A 20127-nucleotide genomic window follows, 5' to 3' on the forward strand; every position below is an offset into this window, starting at 1 on the left:
AAGAGAAAACATAATACTTCAGATCACAACACAGTAAAATCATAGCAAAAGGGAAACAACACTATTGCTCCAAAATAAGTTGGGAAGATCTAAAATGGTCACACACACAGTCAAAGTTCAAGCCATTTGTTGCTCAAAACAAACAAAATTAGTTACATTACCATACATTTGACTTTGTACTACTGTAGATGAACTACTTACAGGTTCTATTTTCAAATAAGTGGTCAAAAAATGTGGCAGTTTCAGTGTGTCCCCAAGACACAGTGAAGGCCTATCAGTTAGGCATTTTCTGAATTATTTTAGGTCCTTTTTATTCAATATTAAATATCAAGAAACAAGACAAACTAAATGTTCATTGATTATACCAGATACTTATTATATACAAATATTACATAAAATATAAACATAAAATAATATAAAATGTGGAGAACTCTTTATACTGTAATATCACCTTTTTATTTTATCACAATGGTAGATTATTGTGTGTTTGATTCTGTGTGCTGTAATCATGCAAACTTAGACACCCTTCAGTGATTTATGGAACTGACCTATATATACAGTAATAACATTCAACTATTTTATCTCACAACACAAAGGTGTAAGTTAAGTTGATAAAGTCTGTGAGTGTTAGGCAGACTCAGTAGTAATGGCAATAACATGCATCCCTTATACTGTACTATACTGCAGTTGGTTATTATCACAGACGACCTACACTACGGTAGGTTCACCTCATATGAAAGGCTACTGTACCTACAGTACTGTACAGTAGGTTCACCTCATACTGTATGAAGGAGACCTACACTACGGTAGGTACACCTCATATGAAAGACTACCTACGGTACGGTAGGGTTCACCTCAAATGAAAAGCAACCTACAGTACGCTAGGTTCACCTCAAATGAAAAGTAACCTACACTACGGTAGGTTCACCTAAAAATATGAAAAGCAACCTACCTGTACAATACGGTAGGTTCACCTTATACGAAAGGCTACAGGTCTACAGTACAGTATGGTAGGTTATCCTAGTATGAAGGCGTTGTACTTTTGCTTGATCATTCAAACATTCGTTGTGTTATGACTACAACAAACTGTGCATATTATTACTGTACATATTATTACTGTACATATTATTACTGTACATATTATTACGGTACATATTATAACTGTACATATTATTACTGTGCATATTATTACTGTACATATTATTACTGTACATATTATTACTGTACATATTATTACTGTACATATTATTACTGTACATATTATTACGGTACATATTATTACGGTACATATTATTAAGGTACATATTATTAAGGTACATATTATTACTGTACATATTATTACTGTACATATTATTACTGTACATATTATTACTGTACATATTATTACTGTACATATTATTACTGTACATATTATTACGGTACATATTATTACTGTACATATTATTACTATACATATTATTACTGTACATAAGTTACATTCATGACCAAGCCATTGTGGCGGTATTACAACATGAACAATTACTGAACGGTAACATCTCATTAACTGTCTCATGCCTTGTCAAGCTTTTACTTGTTGCTCACAGACTACGTAAATCTCTTGTATGATAGTGTTAGTTGTTTAGCAAAATTTTAAGCCAACTTTCTTAATTAAGCCAATTCATATTATTTTCGATCTACTGATATCACTTTGTATTATAACTTGGCTGGTTAAAAAAGAACATGAAATTGTTCACATTGCCTATTACAAGCAATTAATATTATTATATGTGGATAACCAATGGAATGATAAATATTAATTACTCATTAAACCTTGCATTGGAGGAGGGAACGAACTAGGAGGATGTCTAAGAGACATCGACTCCAATTTTATTTTTTGAAATATTTGTTAACTTTGGTAAATATTGTTGACAAAATTAGAGCTGCGTTAAATGTACGTATCCTGTTTCCTTTACTATCACACTTTTGGAATGCATTTTGCAGCATGCAGCATGTTAGCCTAAGGGAAACCTATCCAGTGGATAATATAGTAGGTGCGTTAAGGTAGGGGAGAAACTAAAATCCCACAATAAAGGGGAGGAGTGGACGCATGTATGAGGGTGCAATCTTCTCTTTACGTTCTTCTTTTTCTTCTTGTTTAATTGTTACTTCGTACCTTGTTTTGAGCACAATTCACCCCTGTACTATGACTTCTCTATGTTATTCAACTTAAGAACTTTCAAGTGTGAAATAACTACCTAACTAAATAAAAGAATTTTGACCTGTTTTGTGTTTCAATGCTAATTCCATACAATAAGTCTACAAGACTGTACAAAAGTGGCTTATACTGTATATAGAAACAAGTTTCTGATCAATATATGTCGTTAGCAACTTCCCCAAATATGCTAGAATGTCAATAATGGTCACTCATGCTCAAACAAGAATTTTAATTGCAAGCCACAAAGAATTTCCTTTAATTTAGTAAATTATCTAATTATTGAACCATTCTCAACATCTGGAAATAAGTTGGAAGGTCACACAACCTCTGTTAAAGAACTTTTGAAATCTTTTAGGAGGTTTCGTTTGTGTGTAAATTACTGGGATATATACTGTTGATTTTTAAAGGAATACCGTTGTTGATGAAACTTGTGACTCACCCATGTTACTAATATCCCACTTTCACATTGGTTACTGTAGTGTGTATCTGTATTATTATTGTTACTGTTACTGTAACTGTTACTATTACTGTTTATATTAGTGAACAGTAGTACATGTATGTAGTTACACAGAATTTTTATCTTCTGCTCACTGTGCATTCTACAATTCTTAACTTTGTTGTGTAGCAATTACAGTATATACTTAAGCTGAAACAAATGATACAGAGTTTTACTAAACAATACAAGATTATCTAACACACACATAAACAGATAGTGTGAAATAAGCAAGCATTACTTTTCTGTCCATGCTAACACTGATTGCAATTAAGAAAATTGACATGGGATACAGTACTGTACATGTGATGCCTTAATGCAAGTATGCAAATGTAAGCCTGTATCATAAGCTTACTGTAGATGCCCATATTACATACAGTACATGTATGAAGAACATGAAACATGCTGACAGTTATTTGGCATGCCAATTATTAAGTGCATGCATTTACATGGAAGAGGTTGTTATACATGGTTGGTGCACCCTTATTCAATAAAGAAAGTTAATAGTGGCATGCACAGTGCTGTATGTGTTTTGCACTGTGTATACTGTTTGATAGCTTCAACTGAGCTCCTGGTTAACAGCTCGGCTACAATCAGATAATGAATCATACAGTAGGCCTATTGTGGCTCACTGTAGGAATCATGGGTAAGCTTATGTGCACTGTCAATGCCTATGGTGGCAATTATTACAAATGTACAAACACCAGTGAACACTCTCTCAAGTTTGGAAGGTTGAAAGAACCCAATTTCCCAAAAGAATCTTAACTCGGGCATGATTTACAGTGAATATTATACACAAAAGTGGGAACATCAATATATAAATATGTAATATACAGAAGTTAAACATTGTCTGAAGGGAACCGTAGACACAGTAGCAAAGTTATGAAACAAAATAGGTTTTTTTCAAATCTATAGCAATTCCCTCACAGCTTTGTTTTAAAGGTGACCGGAATACTCTATAAGACAAACAAACAGTTTCTATTTATTTGAAGAAATAAGGAGATTATATCACCTGCCTCATATTTATTTGAAGAAATAAGGAGAATATCACCTCATATTTACATTTCTAGTAGAAATTATCAATTTGTTATCCACTGACCTGGAATGCTGCTTTAAAGGAATGATCTAAAGGGATGATCAGGTGATCATTAGATATCATTGTTCATTCATACTGTAGTCTTACCAATTTTTACCCACTTAAACCAAATATGTTCATATCTAACATCACACAGACTACAGCTTTGGATGATATCCAACGGCACAGACAAATTTGTAATACGATGATACTTGAGACAATGAATTGTCACATTGTTGTGGTGATTCATCCTTCCTCAAGGCAAAACATTGATTTTGATGATATTGTTTAGACTATGAAATACATATAAGATGCTTTCAGTTCCAGCTGTAGTTAAACACCAATTTTCTTTTATGTAAGAAATTAACCTTTTAAACATCATGGGCCTAATCAAACAACGTGGCTTGGCAACACACAGCTGCATTTTAGCAATCTACAATGTGAAAGCAAGAGTTAATTTGCTGCCAGTACCTCCTTTGGCATTAATTTTACACCGTCTTAAAACACTTGTAAAAAGTCTGAATTTAAATGTTTTGCTTATTGCTGTGCTTTCTGTGGGAAATCAAAAGAACAATTCTGATATATACATGGAGTGTTAGCTCAGTGGTTAACACCGGTGCCTTCCAATCACAAGGTCCCCAGTTCGAGTCACTCTAAGATTAATGTATGTCATCCAGTTACAGAGTTGTCGACAATTGACAATTCATAATCATGGACGTTAAATATGAATGTAAGAGACTGACTTCGGTCAGCTTGCGGCTTTGATAAGCCAATGAGGCTTCTTCGCAAGTTCCTGCTTGCAGGAGGATCTAAAATACATATATATATATATATTCATTTGTGAGATTATCATGTCATGATTTGGCAATTTTTTTTTTTTCATTCTTCCCTTGTTTTGACACCCTAGCTGGGAAGTCTACAGAGTTATTTCCTCAAAAGCAATTCTGAATTTATGAGATCGGAACTGAACATGCAAGTTCTGTCTCTCTGGTTTCGATCGTCTTACTTTTGATTTGATTTACATATGAGGAAACCTCATTACAGGATCTCAGAGAAAAGCCAAAGACATAGAAAAAAGATACTCTATCTCATGCAGTTCACTTTCGATTCCCTTCACAGGAAACCATTTGAGTGGTAGGTTAACACAAGTGACAGCCTTCCTGGGCAATGGATGACCATAGAGACCGAAATGCAACAAACAGACTAATGGACAGAGTTGTATTATTATGTGCATAAACACAATACTAACTGGAACACAATGTACAGTAAGTTGAGGAAGTGGAAAGTTAAAAATAATATAATTATCATAAATTTAAATCATTTTAATAACAATTGTTAAACATGTTGCAATCAGCATACCAGTGCACAGGAAATACTTATTTTATTTTTTCTTGTTTTTTTTTTTAATATAGCGAAATGTGGTTAAAGCCTTACATTTATAATTTTCAAAAGTTGCAAAAATATCCCAGTTCTCACTGTTGGTTCTTGGCTCCCAGGAAACCTACCAAAATTTGTATTTTTGGGATTTGTTTTTATTTTAAAGTTACAAGTTTGGTACATGTCAGCAAGAACATGTCCTTGCAGGTGACATACTCCTATTATTACAGTCTATATCAATCCACCCAGATGTTCTCCTATCTCAGGAAAAGTGCCAAAATGCAGCAGGAGAACATCTTTTTGATTTGTTATCAACCAGGATCTGGTTTTTTGTGGCTTGCATGTTGAAGAACACGAATGGAAATACATACGGTGCAAAAATTTGGTTCAATTGAGGCAATTTTAGACCCCTTTAGGCCTCCCAGGAGCAGTGAACGAAAATTGTTTACTACTGAGTGAAGAGGTTTGTTTACAAGTGATGAAAACTTCAGGCTCTGATAGCAAAACATCTTCATGGTCATGATACAGAAAATTGATGGTGCCATGAAAGGCCAAGTTGTCAGCTATCCGGTGATGGGTAGCATTTAGTTAGTGAGAATTCTATCTAGACGTAGAGACCGCATTACTTTTGTGATTTAGTGTGTAAGTCAATGGGGCTTTTAATCGCTGTATGCTACCTCACATTGTACACCAGTAGAAAATGCCAAGTTTTAAACACCCACATTTACAGATGAAGAAATTCTATAATCCCATACCAAATATTGCAAATGAACATCTTTTGTACAGTTATTTTTATTAACTGCAGTCCAAAAAAGAAAAAAATTTTCCATGCAGCATCTTCAGTATTTGCAATATTCTTAAAGGTTTCTCGACACTGCACATTTTAACACTAGCATGGACCACTGCAATCTTGCTTGGTTATTCATGTGCCCTTCCTAAAATCTGGCTATATTGAAAAAGAGCCATCATTAATCCTGACTACATTAATCCTGAAAGACATTAATACTAACTGCAGATAATGTAAAAGTTAAAGAGATAAAGCTTTCACAGTTAACTGCACACCCCAACTTGTCCCTAACCTCAGATATATGGTTGACTGAATGTACATAACCTACAGTATTTTAACTGCCTCATCCCCACAATGCTTTCAGAGAGTGGAACTTTATGGTAGCAATATTATATACTCCTCTCTGGATACCATAAATGTTATGAAGAAATACCAAAACATTTACAAATGTACTTGCCATGACATATCTGATGTTGCCAGATGAATAATAATAATAATAATCATAATAATAATAAATTACATTTATATAGCGATTAATACAGCGTTTCAAAGCGCTTTACAAAGTAGGAAAGAGACAAAGGAAACCAAGGGAAAAAAGAAACTAGAAATCAAACAGAAATGTTTTAAGTTGTCTCTTGAAAATACGAAGGGAGGGAGAGTCGCAAACGTGAAATGGGAGTTCTTTCCAAAGAGAAGGCGCAGCGACAGAAAAGGCATAATCGCCATAACGAGTGCGGGTACATGGACCAGGAGATGAATGAACAAAACATCACCAAATAATTGAAACACTCGCCATACAAAATGCCATGAGGTTGTGGTTTTGACCTGAAACAGAATAGTTTTTAGCAATTTTCTTTTTTAAGTAAATAATTTAGTCACAGGAACATCTCTTTAAAGCAAGCTCTTTTTGAGTTCATAATGATAAATATTTTCATGCTGTTTAATACTAAAATCTCATACCAATGGAGTTCATCAAGCTTGACCGACTGAGTTTCATTTCAAATAACGGCGAGTAAAAGGCCTACATTTTTGTAATTTTGCATGTAGCTTTTAACCGTGTTCAATAAACAGACTTTACCACTACGAAGAAAAGCGTGCTCGAGTTAAACCATCCGTTGTCTTGAATGACAACTTCAAGGGTAGTCCTCAAAAACATGTCACATTTCAGTTTAGTCTGCATTTATAAGGCTATTTATACTCTAGAAATGAGAACTATATTGTAATATTAGCATCACAAGATGTTTGAATGGATCACAGTTTTAAAAAATTCCCAGACTTTAATATCACGCAGCGAATAAAAAGAGACAGCTTGGTCCGACGCTACCATCTTGATTGCTCAATCCTTCGCTGAGCCTGAGATACAAATTTTTGGGGTCAAGTTTATTTGGATCAGTACCTTGCTCAAATGTTGGCAATATCACATATGGACAAGTACAGTAAACTTATCTGTTTCCTTATCATCATCTTTCACTCATGCAATGAGGAGGACAGTCTTACATATAGGCAAAATCACCGTTTTAGATGAACTTCTTTGATCACACATTACCATTATAACAAAGAGAACATCCCGTCACAGGATTGAATCATATTCCGAGATTATATAATCATTTCAATTTTACAGAGGGATGTCTTGTCTGTGTACAACATCACAAATTATCACGCCTTGTAAATAAATTTGAATAAAGCGGATAAATCTCAAGAATTTTATATCTCGGCAAAGGAACAAGTTATCGGGACGGGAGTCGGGTCGATGTGATTCGTTTCACGAGATCTGTGAAAAATTATGATCTGAGAAAATGTGCCACCCTCAGAGCAATACAGTATATACACTTCCCCCGCTAACCCCATTTCAGAGGAGCTACAGGCAACTGAATGAAGGGAAGTGATTTGGATGGAATTTTGTAATGTTGTTGGACATTGAGCCCTTCTACTGTACATATATACAACATATATATCAACTTTCCTTTTCTATAGAACTAAAATACAGTTTCATCTGCAAAAATTGTTTGTGCTTCACCTTTGTCTGAAATGGCTATTTAAAAATGTTTATTATTGTTTTTTTACCCTTTTATTATAGGATGAGTGGGTGAATGTATTGCATATTATTATGTATATATATATATAACGATAGTTGTAAGAGTTTCCCAGACAAGGTGTGTTAACCTGGGTCAAATGACATGCTTCTCTAATGGTCCTCCATGGGATAAGTTGGAACTTCCTTGTATACATAGTGAAACAAAATGTCATTTATCAATTGGTAAACATTTCAAGCCCAGTGTTAATCTACAAGTCCTTCTTTTAGAGTACTATATGCCTGGTCCTATACAGAGGTGTTGTTGGCCTTTTATACTGTTAATTCTACAATATTGAGTTAACCACCTTCTTCATTACATGAAGTTTGCAGAGCTGTCGACGTGAGACAAGAGGCATGAGGGAAACTAAATGGGATAAAGTACTCGTCGTCTACAAGGACAAGTACAGACTCCAGGCATTGTGTCAATCCCTTCAATGAGCACCGAGTACAATAAGTGGGCCCAGATGTGGGACCAGGGGACGCAGTGCTAAAAGGTTTGTATCAAACTGGGTAAGTTTGGTGCTCTAGATGGGAGAGTCCTACAGTAGGTAGACTGGGGACTTGAGCCACAAACTTTGACCGCATTCACTATTAAAGTTGTTTGATACAATGAGATACAGTAGATGAACGCACGTCAACTGCAACTTGTACTGTAAGTGTTGTGCACACTGTACTGCACTGGCATGGTATTTAGGGTTTTCCCAGAGTAAATATATGAGCAAGACTACCCGTGAGGGTCGGTCATGGACAAATCAGATCGTGCCCTTTTGCTTCGCATTAAAGCTTCCGTATGCTCAATGTACAATAACAGTCACATACTGTACTGTATAACTGAATACCCCTAAACATTCAATCTTTGGAAAACATCTACAAAAACCACTGTTTAGAGCAACACAACTACGTTTTGTAGTTTTTTCCTTTTCATTGCCAAATGAATGCACATAATATCACCAAATCTGAAGTTTTCATTTCATCTTCCCCGTACCAAAATACTAGGAGGATTGTGGCTTTGACCCCCTCATGCATACAAGTTTTAGCAATAACGTTTAGCCACTGGAATATCCCCTTAACTCAATGATGCAAACCGGGCTCAAGTTCAAAACATCTACTTTCTTGCATGACAAGCACAAGGGTACTCCTCAAAAACATGTCACAGTTCAGTTAGTGTGCAGCTCCATAATGATATTTACTGTACAAAAAAAAATGTTAGTTTCCTTTGACTACTCTGGCATCATACAAGGGATGTAAAAATAACGAAGAATCCTTCAGCTAGCATACCTACAGTAATTGGTAAAAATTAACTTTTCACAATGGTATCGGGGGAGAAACTATCATTTAGTGCGGTGCAAAAGATTTTGTGTCCCACGCACCTCAATGTAATCTTTGTATCGTTTCCATCGCTAACCTTTCCACTTAACACCTTGTTACATCATTCCTGGTGAGATTTTTGGTGGACCTAAACAACACCAACTGTTAAGTGCTTGTAACTCTAAAAAGAATCTCGAAAGTATTGCAATAATAACTAGTCTATTCAAATAAAAAAGTCGGAAAACTTTTGAAATTTTAAAATTTGATTTTTTTTTCTTTGGCATACATGTAATAAAGTATTAGATGAGAAAGTATCATGGCAACAAAATGATTATGAGTTGAGTGGAATAATTTACTAACCATGAATTAACATTCAGTCGGTAAAATCTTAGAAGATGTCTCAAGTGTGATGAGTGAAATTACAGTAGGTGGGACCATAACATAACTTCAGAAAACGCCAGAATTGGTGAGAAACACTTAATGGAAGCTTTCAAACCAAGATAAAAAAATAAACGGATAACTTGGAGTTATACACAACATTGTTAGAGTTCCCACAATGGTTAAAAGCAGATTCAATATTTCTTATTCTAAATGCACTCTGACCAGGTGGGTTGAATGGAGAAAAGCTATCCCAATCAAAAAAAAGAAATTTATTTTCTGTTGCCCTCATGGTGTGAATGATTTACCGTAAAATCACTGTGACTGCCCATATCAGCATGTTCATTACACAAATATTACCTGTAGATACTCGCATCGGCCACTTTTTATACTCAATTTCACGGAGGAAATGTCTGAAAACACCAGTTTATTCCTTGCAATGGAAGGAAATGGCACAATTTTGCAAGCTACATCGGTAAGACCAAAAGACAGATACTATTCAAGAGAATGCACTAACACAGGCTAGCACACAGGCCTAACGGTTGTAAACAAAACAGAGAGATTTGATTGGCGCATGATCTGTTAGGCGGGGCTTTCAAATTTTGAGTTAAGTTTGTAGAATCTACGGACTCGTTAAAAGATCTGGCAAATTTTATTCAGCTCAAAATGTTTTATTTTTATTTCAAAATGTTTAACAATGAATAACTCAATAAAAATAAGGATTATTAATATGAAAATTGCATAGAACGGTGTTATTTTCACTGAGCTTTCAGGGAAGTAACTTAAGCTGGAAAGGTCAAAGGTAAAATTTGGCAAACACACATTGAGACTTTAACATTAATCTCCCATGCACTTTTCACGATGGTACGGTGAGTAGAAAGGGCAACCTGAATGTTTTCCAAAATGGCTGACTTAAATTTCATTAGTTTGACTAGAGTCAATCTACAGTAAAGAATCTACATTTTCATCATTTTTAAGGATAAAAAATGTCCGGTTTGTAATGTGAAATCAACAAAGAAAGCTGCTTTTTAAAGGCAACAAAGCCAACATACCTTCAGAGAAACAAACACCTAATATTTATGACTTCCTGTGTGAATACTGTGTACACACAGTGAAATTGAAACAGTACATAAGTTGACAAGGAAATGCTTACTGCTGTATAATACCATGTTGTCTAGGCCAAAGGCTACTCCATGGGATAAAAACCATTTCCTTTACAGGAATATTCTGTTGACACAAAATGATATTTACAGGCCTGGAAGACAATATTTATATACCACGATCTCGTCAGGTGACGACCATGCTCAATAATATCTTTTCTGGACAGTCGATTTTGCTTGAAGGTGACTTTTCTTAGACATTGATCATAGTAGACCCCTCTTGTATTCTTTTGTTGATTTCAATGTTTGTTTAGCTGTCAATATACTCTGACATAAAGGCTTCACGAAAATACATGTTGTTCTAATGTAATATAATGTAATATCATGTAATATAATATAATGTATTAATTATTATTTTCTCTTGTAGATAAACATAACATTTCTTTAACTCATTTTTAATACCACGATGATGTGACTATCAGCTTCAGGATGTACTGTAGTCTTCCCAAAGTAATAGTTTCAAAACATGCGACTTTGTCCACCAGAATACTCCTTCAAATTTTAACTTGATATATTCTTTGTGGATTATTTTCATAATTTACTGCTTTTCCTTGTTATCATTATAAAAAAGAGCTTAAAGCGATGCAACATCATGCTACATAACGTCGAGGACTTTTAAAAATGTTCTTAAGAAACCTGATGACATTTTGTAATTGGGGTTTCTATTTATAGTTCCTGTTTGTAGTATATTGATAAAGTTCTTGTATTCTGATGCAGTCTCCCAAGGGTTTTTCGTAACCACCTATTGGTCTGTCCGCTGACCTTATGACCTTCATTATCATTATACCAGATTCTATATATACCCCAATATGTATCGTCTTAGACCAGTTCGGCATTTACTTGTTTAGAATAAAGATGCAAAAATATAGGTCCGTTCTCATGTGTTTTGTTTTGCGTGATTCATTTGGTTAAATATGTTCAAAGTGTATGTTACTCATATGTAGTTTGAGTCCATTTATCTGCATCCTCCCCCACCACTCCTATTCAAACAAATTAAAAAACAAAGAAAGTGTTTATGCTTCAAGCTCAACAATACCAATTACATGTTATATGAGTACAGTATGAACATAATAATGTATGTACATGTCTCTGCAAAAGTTTTGATTTATATTTAGGCACAGGTCTCGATTATTAATGCACTGACCCAAGTATTATTGCTTAGTGACAATAACTTATTCTATACTTAAATGAGATTTCTTAGAAACTACACACAGTACAAGTTCTCCAAAGTATATATCTGAGGACTTTTTAGCCATTTTGAATCAGTATTTACCATACAAGATGGCTCGCAGGAGGACCATCATGAAAGCCTTACAAAATTTAAAATTAACATAGCTCAAACACTGTTCAATGTGGCAGGGTATACACACTGATACCATATTTACTTCATAATTGCAAGTTTTCCAATCCATGTGGAATAAGTATGTTTTATTATACATACATGTATGTATTTTTGAAGTCTCATAAAATGACAAACTTCATTAGCATGACATACACTCTCATTGAAGGGTTGCATAAAATTTGATGTTTCTTCAAATTCTTAAAAAATTATTTTAAAGACATTTTTTTTTTTAGAGATGCACACTTTCAAGACATTAATTCTAAAGGAATATGATATATTGCGCTTTAAACCCTAGAAAATTATATTCCACTTGGGAAATCTATGGTTGTTTTCATTCAAATTCAGCATGAATGCCAATATCAAGATAACATAATTAAAAAGGTTGTTATTTATGACAGTACACAAAAAGCTACGTACGGCAGTATTTAAAGGAACTATATCATTATCATTGTCTTGAAAGCACAATTTGCATTTTAGCTGATAGTTATGTACTCCTAACTACCATCAATGAAATGAAATGGTCACTCTTGCTCGCCAAATAGATTTTTCGTTTCCTGTGTTGGCCACCAATGTTTTAGCATGCTTAAAGGTATGCTGTATTGGCCCCAAATATGCTAGATATTCAAATATGGTCAGCTTTGGTCAAAATTTTTAAACAATTTTTATCACAACCTTTGAGGAAAGTTTCCTCACTTGGGACATTCAGTCATCTTGTTTGTTCCTTATAAATGTCTGAGAACAATTTGGAGAGTAAAGACCTCCAGGAAAGTACTTTTTGAAAGCTTCTAGCAATTATATCATGCTATAATTTGGGGCCTATACAGACTACCTTTAAAGTTGCTAGAAATTTTGACATATGTTTAAATTCCTAGAGGCTATGATGGCCATTGAGAATCATTAAAATAGACCATTGGTTACTTCAGCATAGGTAACTATGTAGTTTGAGGGGGGCAGTAAATGTATCTTGAAATCTGAGCATGGGTGACCATTATCAGAATAACTAGCATATTTGGGAGGGCAATAGTAAGAGCTCAATACTTGATTGGATACACAGCCGGACATCCTCTTTGATAACATACAGATATATGTCATATGTTATATATGTGACATGTAATATGTGACACGTAACACGTGACACGTAATTATGATACGTAATCTGTGATATGTAATACATAACTGTATATCACTTTTTGCTCAAATCACAAGACAGAGTTCTCAACTCTTATCTAAAGGAGGTCACAATTTTGTTCAAATACCATGCCCCGACCTCACTGACACAACACCACCACACTAAATGCTTACGAATAGCTCAGGAAGCTGTGCTAGCAGTACTAATTGCACTCATATACACACATGCTCCACAACTTTCTCCATGATAACTGGTGTTGATTCAAAACAAAGATACAAACATCGGACTCAATAGTTCAAGACTGATAAGGTGGATAACAAAGACCAAGCTTCTGGCAAGATAGCTATAGTGTTGCATGCGTTACGTGTAAACTTGATAGTTCCTCAATGACAATAACATACCTTTTCTACCACCCTTCTTAAATTGAAATTACGACACTGCAAAGAAAACAACAAATATGACGCATAAATCATTGTTTACCGGTCACTAAATATGATAGCCAAGCAAAATCATGACTGTTTTACATTGGTGTTACAACTGCAACTGCTAGATCAGGGTAGGCTATTCACTGAAAATCTGGACATCAACATCTTCACAAGAAAAGAAAAACAAATGACTTAGCTACCACTAAATAATAACATTTGACCTTGGTTGGACTGCAGAAACTATATTATGGAATGCTTGTTTGATTTACAGACATTGTTTCTCGTAGGAACGACACAACTGTCCCATCTTTGCTAACATTCAAATGCAAAAGTTCGACAGATATTGAAGTTTCCATGAACTTTCGGCAAAGAAGGAGTAACATCAAACTCACCTATGGTTACGAACGCTATGTTTTCCCACTAATCTTTAATGAAATAACTTGATGAGTAACAATTTAGCCTACTATGCCTTCAATGTCGAACATAACTAACAAATAGTTATGAAAAAATTCAAAAAATAGCGTATTTGCTGGAAAAGTTGGGTTAACAGGAAGCAAGGACGCTACGTAACTAGTATAGGCTACCTGCGTTACGTTTGATGTTACTCAACCCTACAACCATCAAACACGCTACAACAGGTATTTTCACCCTAAAAAGCCAATGGGCACATATGCTCAAACGTTAGTGAAATCTGAAGTTTATTATACAACAATGCATTGCTTTAGGTTGATTTTGGAAAGAAATGTTCCGATTACAACGAAAAATTAGCCAAACACTGCGAACAAAACCACTAACCTTTTCGATGGAAGCCATCTTCCCAAAGACGTTCACTGAGTGATGCGGTTGAAATAGAAATCCCAACGCGTGACAAAAAGAAGTTCAGGGTAACTCTGATAAGTATCTTTTTTATTGGGAAAGGTAGCAGTAACGCCCTGAAGTAGGTAACATTCCAAAATGTATCAAGCTAACAATTAACATTACTATACAAAAGGTTAATGACCTTCATTCACTAGTATGCAACCATTATTGTAAACAGGTCCGAAATTAGTTTTTGGCTATGTGAATGTATAATGTCCATATCTAAAGACGTCTTTTGCCGTCTCGGCTATGATGATAACAGTCCCCTGCGCAAGATGAACTAGCTGGAAGAGACTAATTGTTGGTCAGCCTACTTCAATTTATTCTTCGATCAGTAATATCTAACCACAATGTTTAAACATTGTTCATTGTTTACAGGTGCATATTCTATGATCATTATTGTGATTTCGAGTTACTAACAGAGGAAGGCTACTGCCAGACGTTTGTTGCTAGCTTGCGGGATGGTACATTGTTCCATTGGATATATATACAGTAGGCCCTACCTTCGGACACTGGAACTGAGAACGAAGAACCATAGGCCTAAATGGTTAAGCCTTTAGGGGTTCAAAATGTAATATTTATGTGAAAAAAACAAATAAATGAAATAAAAATATTTTAGCCAATATTAAGCAATATCAATATAATTGCGGTCCTGTTCCGTGTGCGGAATTTGCCATTGCACCTATAGCTTTCAATGAAGCCGCGCACAATGGGCCCTGGAATCAACTTAATTGCTCTCAAATTCCCTCACTTATGACTTGATGGACAGTTCGAGACCGCTCACGTCACTCTGTGGTACATTTGGTACGTATGGTATTGTGTTTACGATCGTTACTTCCAATGTCTCTTTGACTGGACATCAAAAGTATGGTTTATCAGACGAGCAATGGAATTAAATCCTAAAATGTATGTATGTATTTTAGATCCTCCTGCAAGCAGGAACTCGCGGCTAATCAAATCCGCAAGCTTACCGAAGTCAGTCTCTTAGATTCATATTTTTGTTAACGTCCATGATTATGAATTGTCAATTGTTAATAACTCTGTAACTGGACGACAAACATTAATCTTGGAGTGACTCGAACTGGGGACCTTATGATTGGAAGGCACCGGCGTTAACCACTGAGCTAACACTCCTTAACCCCTGAGCTAATAGTCGACCTCCTCCTCCCCAACGTTGAACAACGGAACTTTATCATTGGTAGAAACGTTGTGCCAATCTTCCTCAAACAGACACGAATGTTTTCAACATTGTCCCCGGTCCATACCCGAAAATAATAATAACACACACATGCATACACTACCTGACCCCAGCATTGTGGCCAGCGTTAATTGTTACCAATGAACTTTGATGAGCCTTTGACGATAGACAAAGCATTAACGAATGCAAGTAAATATGTTAGCCTACCATGAAGCATAAAGTGATTGCAAAAGAGAAATAAATTCATACCTGGTTACAATATAGGTCACCGATTTGGCGTAGTAATATACTGGATGATTAAGCATGCATTTGGATGTTGATATATAGGCATAGACTAAAAGATGTTAGGAAAAAGGGGAAACGTCTAAAATATTACTAAAATTTTTATAACACATATACTAAAAGGCAATATTTATTTCATTCAAGGACGTAACACTGTTACAATGAATGCCAGTCAGACAACGTCTCCCTGTATATGAGTTATCAATACATGCAGACGACACTTTCAAGAGCCTGGCCCCAGAAAGGTAGGTATAGCCTATACGGCCATAGTCTCGATGCAAAGACATTTACTTTTAAATCAAAGAAGAAATTAGATGTCGCAACAAATGTGCTACGCAACGAAAACAGTACTAAGATTCATAAATATGGATAATGTACGCAACTAAATATAAGATATACACTGCAACTTGTCAGAAAGTTTACTCTTCACCGCATTGTTATTACTATATGCAAATTAACCTCACTCTCCACCGAGCAGTTGCATTGACGGGAAACGGCAGTCCAAAGGTATAGCACAATGCATATATTACGTTATGATCATATTGGCTTATTCATAACAACCCTGATATCATTAATCTTGATATCCTGGTATAAGCAATAAGTTAGTATATAGTCTAAGGCCCACTATAGTATACAAGCCATTTAGGCCTATATGTTATGTCGATTTCATAATTTATCATTGTAGAGAATTCCATCTTTTTGTAGTCATCATTTTCATCTCTTTTGGGATATCAAAAGTAAACGGCTGAAGAACCAATGATGTGTTTATTGGCTGACAGTGCAACACTGTTTATTTCATTTTTACTTCTTGTTTTATTTTATTTTATTTTTACTTTGCTTAATCGGAGTATGTCATAAACTTTATAAGAAGGTTAAGTTATAGACTTAGGACATACTGGCAATATTCTGGACTTTCTACGTAACACGTGGTTGAATACATTCCCGTTACAATTTATTACTGGCGTGTAGCTTATTTACATACAATATATCATTATTCACTTCTTCACTTTTGACAAGTTTTGGATTAGAATCATAAGGAAAGGACTTTATAGCATTATGACAAATTATACTTTAATCAAATGACCTTTTATATTTACAGAACCTGATAGTCCTTCAAATTCAATTTTGAAAGCAGTTCACGTGGGCTCCTCCTCGACATCATATTTCCACGTTGCGCGCTGGTGCCACTGTAGTCGTAGGCCTGGCACGCTCTTTAATCACTGCAGGCATAATTAGCTTTGTTTCACTATAGGAATTGATTAAAGCATGGACTGTTTTTACCTCCATGATTAAAGTAAACCAGATACCCGCGGAATAAGTTCGCTGGGACTTGAGTTTCCATTCCTGTATATAGGCCAATTGACAATTTGAATGCTTTTATGACGCAGTGTCGTTTATTTGTTGGTGTAGTGTGTTTGTTTTTGTTTTTTGTTTTGATACGCGGTTGGTTTTATTTTGTTTTCGAACTCGCTGCATGCATGTAGGCCTACACATGAATGCATTAGGCCTATTGTCAAAACTCTATATAGCGTTGGACTTGGGCGACATTCACTTGGCCTATATACAACTCCATGCATAGTATTAATTCCGATACATGATGGTTTCTCTAAGGTATTTCATTCTTTAATTTAAAGTTCAGAAACGTAACGCAATTTCAGCGATAAGTGATATACCGACTCAATGTTATTAGTGTTCATTGAAATTGTATGAAACGTATTAAAAAATAATCAGAAGCTTCATTTCAAACGAAACCAAACCGTGGGATGTTATTAAGTACACAAAGACTTGTAATAACAAATTACTATTGATTTTTTAATCTTTTCTATCATTAAATCATTCAATTGTTGTTTCTAAATAATAATAATAATAATTATTATTATCGTTATTATTATTATTGTTGTTGTTGTTATTATTATTTTTATTATTATTATTATTATGATTACATTTATTATTATTCCTACTACTACTACTTCTGAAGCTAAAACAGAAGTGATTAGAAATTTTTGGGACTTTTCAATCACAAAACTATTGTTAAAGGGACAATGCGACACTTAATTTTGGATGAGGCTATATATATACTATATATATACGACGATCTCAATATACTTAGTCTACTATATAACCCCATGTATGTGGTTGCTTTATGTTAACGATTTCTTTTCAGACGAAAACCATTTGATAGGCCACTAAAGAAATGGTAAACAAGCCAGTTGCCTGTAAAGTTTGTCCTTGACTTCTGCGTGTTATATTTGGCATGTGACTTGAAATTCGGTGTACCGATTCGTGCAATTATGATGAAAGGATTCGCTGAGAATGTAATTTCTTCACTTGGACAAACTAATGATAATAATAAAAAATATATAAACATTCAAGTACACTGCAGCTTACATGCCAGCCCTGGCCGTTGAGATTGGGTGTAGGTTTTCTTATTATTCTATTACTATTATATTATTCTTATATATATATATATCTATATATATATCATAATCAAAATAAAAAAGCGAAGAAAGAATGCTTCCAATGAACATTAACAAATTATTCTTATATATACATAAAGCGAATGAATGTACAAATACTCATTTATTTCTTATTCTGTGGCATATATTAATTATATACCGTGTATAGGTTGTCGACTAGACACTATACATCGTTTCAAGTAATGGGTTGAATCGGCGATGTACATAATTATTAGCAGCTTATAAGGAAATTTGTTATTCTAATTCATAATCATTACGCCCACTCGTCCACACATTTTAAGTAATATTGCTGTTTGTGTGTGTGTCTGTGTTTATTACTGTTTACTCACGTACTATTTTCAAAGCGTTTGTGTTTGTTCCTCTCTTTTTTCCTTCCTTTTAGAAGGGGAGGAATTTTTTCTTTGCAAGCCGCTGTGACTGATATCGAAGGAAGACGCCGTAGAAGAATAAACTATTTTGCTAAACAAACATCCGACATAAACTTGTTAGTTCATCATTAAGCTGATTTTTACCCTCAAATATTAGCCACGGTGCTTACATTATACAGATCAAATAAACTTAGTTGATCACTGTGTGTTTAGCACAATCGGTAAACTCTGCATGGTTCCATGTCATTTGTAAGCAAACCATGCAGTAAACACTGCGAAATGGAAAATAAATTACCCTACAAATGTCTAACTTGACTCTTATGACATTTGAACTAAAAGTAATTTGCTCGCTTATTTATTTACTTTTTATCGTTGGTGCATCAGTCATTTGGTTCATGAAACCATTCCAGGGTAATTCTTTTAGATTTAATTTTAAGTCGTGTCAGTTAATGAATATTTTAGTGCAGATAATGTTGTCATCTCCGATCCATTCCGATGGTTCGGCGTATACTGCTGTAACGTGGCACATGCGTATATGCTCAATCAAAGATTGAAATATCCATCCGCTGGTACTTCGCCGGTGGCAGAAACAAACCGAAAGTGTAATAGGGTCAAGTTGCGACGAGAACTCACAAAAGAATTGTTGGTTGCGTTCAATGTGAAACATCGCCAGGAAATAATAAAGTGATATGAAAAGGAAAGAAAAGACTGTTATATTTATTTTGAATATAAACGGAAGATTTAGTTCACCCTCTCATAGGAAGTTTGTCAAGTATTACCATACATGCCAATATGCTATTTTCGCTGCTGTGTCGAATTCATGTCAATATTGCTCGTATATACAACCATGCATTTTTGCAAGTGTTCTTTGCATAAATGAACTTTCATGATATTCGACAATGTATATAAATATCTTATATATTTTGTCTTGTGAATGTTAGTTTTTTCCCACGCAGAGGCAAGACTTCCAAAATATAGTAAAGATATAAGCAACTGTACTTTATGTTTATAATCAAAGATGACTCAGTGTAGTTTGTAATGTCTAAATGGAAGTGGATTTTTTGTGTTACTCTTTCGGACAAAAGCTAGATTGTTATCTTGGCTATGTGGTCATTTATTTAACCTTCGGACATTTCCCTTCATGTTAATACGACCGTGAAGTTTATACCCATTTCATGAAAGTTGATAATAAAGAGATTTGA

General features: G+C 34.7%; 1 protein-coding gene across 2 annotated transcripts in view; it reads right to left on the reverse strand.

Annotated features, from left to right (window-relative positions):
- Positions 1 to 14683, reverse strand: part of LOC139963507 (uncharacterized) — a 112364-nt gene extending 97681 nt beyond the window's left edge. Inside the window, exons 1-2 of one of the 2 annotated variants that reach the window (XM_071964331.1) lie at positions 14538 to 14563; positions 13719 to 13754 (exon numbers count right to left, since the gene is read on the reverse strand). In XM_071964331.1, the coding sequence (XP_071820432.1) occupies positions 13719 to 13754; positions 14538 to 14555 (54 nt within the window). In that variant the 5' untranslated portion in view covers positions 14556 to 14563. Of the gene's footprint in view, positions 1 to 13718; positions 13755 to 14537 lie in introns of both variants that reach the window. The other variant, XM_071964332.1, reaches the window with a different exon arrangement.
- Positions 14684 to 20127: the final 5444 nt, after the last annotated feature.

Source organism: Apostichopus japonicus, chromosome 22, assembly GCF_037975245.1.
Source record: "Apostichopus japonicus isolate 1M-3 chromosome 22, ASM3797524v1, whole genome shotgun sequence".
In the NCBI taxonomy this organism is placed as follows: domain Eukaryota; kingdom Metazoa; phylum Echinodermata; class Holothuroidea; order Aspidochirotida; family Stichopodidae; genus Apostichopus; species Apostichopus japonicus.